The sequence below is a fragment of the Cyprinodon variegatus genome, unplaced genomic scaffold (assembly GCF_000732505.1).
Source record: "Cyprinodon variegatus isolate N-32 unplaced genomic scaffold, C_variegatus-1.0 Scaffold110, whole genome shotgun sequence".
Taxonomy (NCBI): Eukaryota; Metazoa; Chordata; class Actinopteri; order Cyprinodontiformes; family Cyprinodontidae; genus Cyprinodon; species Cyprinodon variegatus.
The window spans coordinates 481,497-482,561 of NW_015150563.1; the positions used below are offsets into that span (position 1 = coordinate 481,497).

The window sequence follows — 1,065 nt, forward strand, 5'->3', positions numbered from 1 at the left end:
CCAAAACCTCCCTCCTGATCCCAGAACCTCCCTCCTGATCCCAGAACCTCCCTCCTGATCCCAGAACCTCCCTCCTGATCCCAGAACCTCCCTCCTGAGCCCAGAACCTCTCTCCTGATCCCAAAACCTCCCTCCTGAGCCCAGAACCTCTCTCCTGATCCCAGAACCTCCCTCCTGATCCCAAAACCTCCCTCCTGATCCCAGAACCTCCCTCCTGAGCCCAGAAACTCTCTCCTGAGCCCAGAACCTCTCTCCTGATCCCAGAACATCTCTCCTGATCCCAGAACCTCTCTCCTGATCCCTGACCCTCCCTCCTGATCCCAGAACCTCCCTCCTGGTCCGAGAACCTCCCTCCTGGTCCCTCACCCTCAGCATGTCTCTCTTCAGGGGCGCCGGTGTCCTGTAGATGCTGACATCATGCAGTTTCTTCTCAGCTTCAGAGAGGAGGAGCAGCAGGGACCCCAGAGCTTCATGGAACTCCTGCAGGAAGAGATCAGCAGTCTGAGACCAGAAGGACATCTAAAGGGGAAGTTCTCCTCACATCTGAGGTCCAGACACTGACCTGACACTGCAGGACAGCGTGGTACAGCTTCCTCTGCCAGTTCTCCAAGGCGCTGCAGGCCTGAGCCCAGCTGTGACTGGCTGAGCCCAGCACCTCCTGCAGCTCCTGCAGCTCGGTGCCGTCTGTCCGCAGGAAGTGATGGCTTCTCAGGTTGACAGACATCATAAGACATTTGTGGCTGTTGAAGGTCCTCTGCATCTCCTTCAGGGGGAAATGCATCACAGCAGCTTTAGTGTGTGCTTCTTTTCCTGATCAGTAATTTCGGGTTCAGCATCCAGATGAAGACCTTACTTTAAGCTTCCTGATCTGGGCCTCCAGGTCCTGCATGCTGGTGGGCGGGGCCATGCGCTGCAATCTCTCCAGCTCTGGCAGCACCCTGCTTAGCCAGGAAGTGACATCACAGAGCTCACAGTTGAGTTTGTGCCACTGCTCCAAGATATCCTCGATGTTTGCCTGATCTGTGAGGTTCGGGGTCAGCTGCAGCTCCCAGCGCTCCATCACAC

At 56.6% G+C, this 1,065-nt stretch overlaps 1 protein-coding gene across 1 annotated transcript in view; it reads right to left on the reverse strand.

The window, feature by feature from the left end:
- Positions 1–1,065, reverse strand: part of LOC107084854 (nesprin-2-like) — a 24,969-nt gene that overhangs the window by 2,834 nt on the left and 21,070 nt on the right. The window contains exons 13-15 of the mRNA XM_015374902.1: positions 854–1,065; positions 563–763; positions 28–480 (exon numbers count right to left, since the gene is read on the reverse strand). Coding sequence (XP_015230388.1) covers positions 28–480; positions 563–763; positions 854–1,065 — 866 coding nt within the window. The remainder of the gene's footprint in view (positions 1–27; positions 481–562; positions 764–853) is intronic.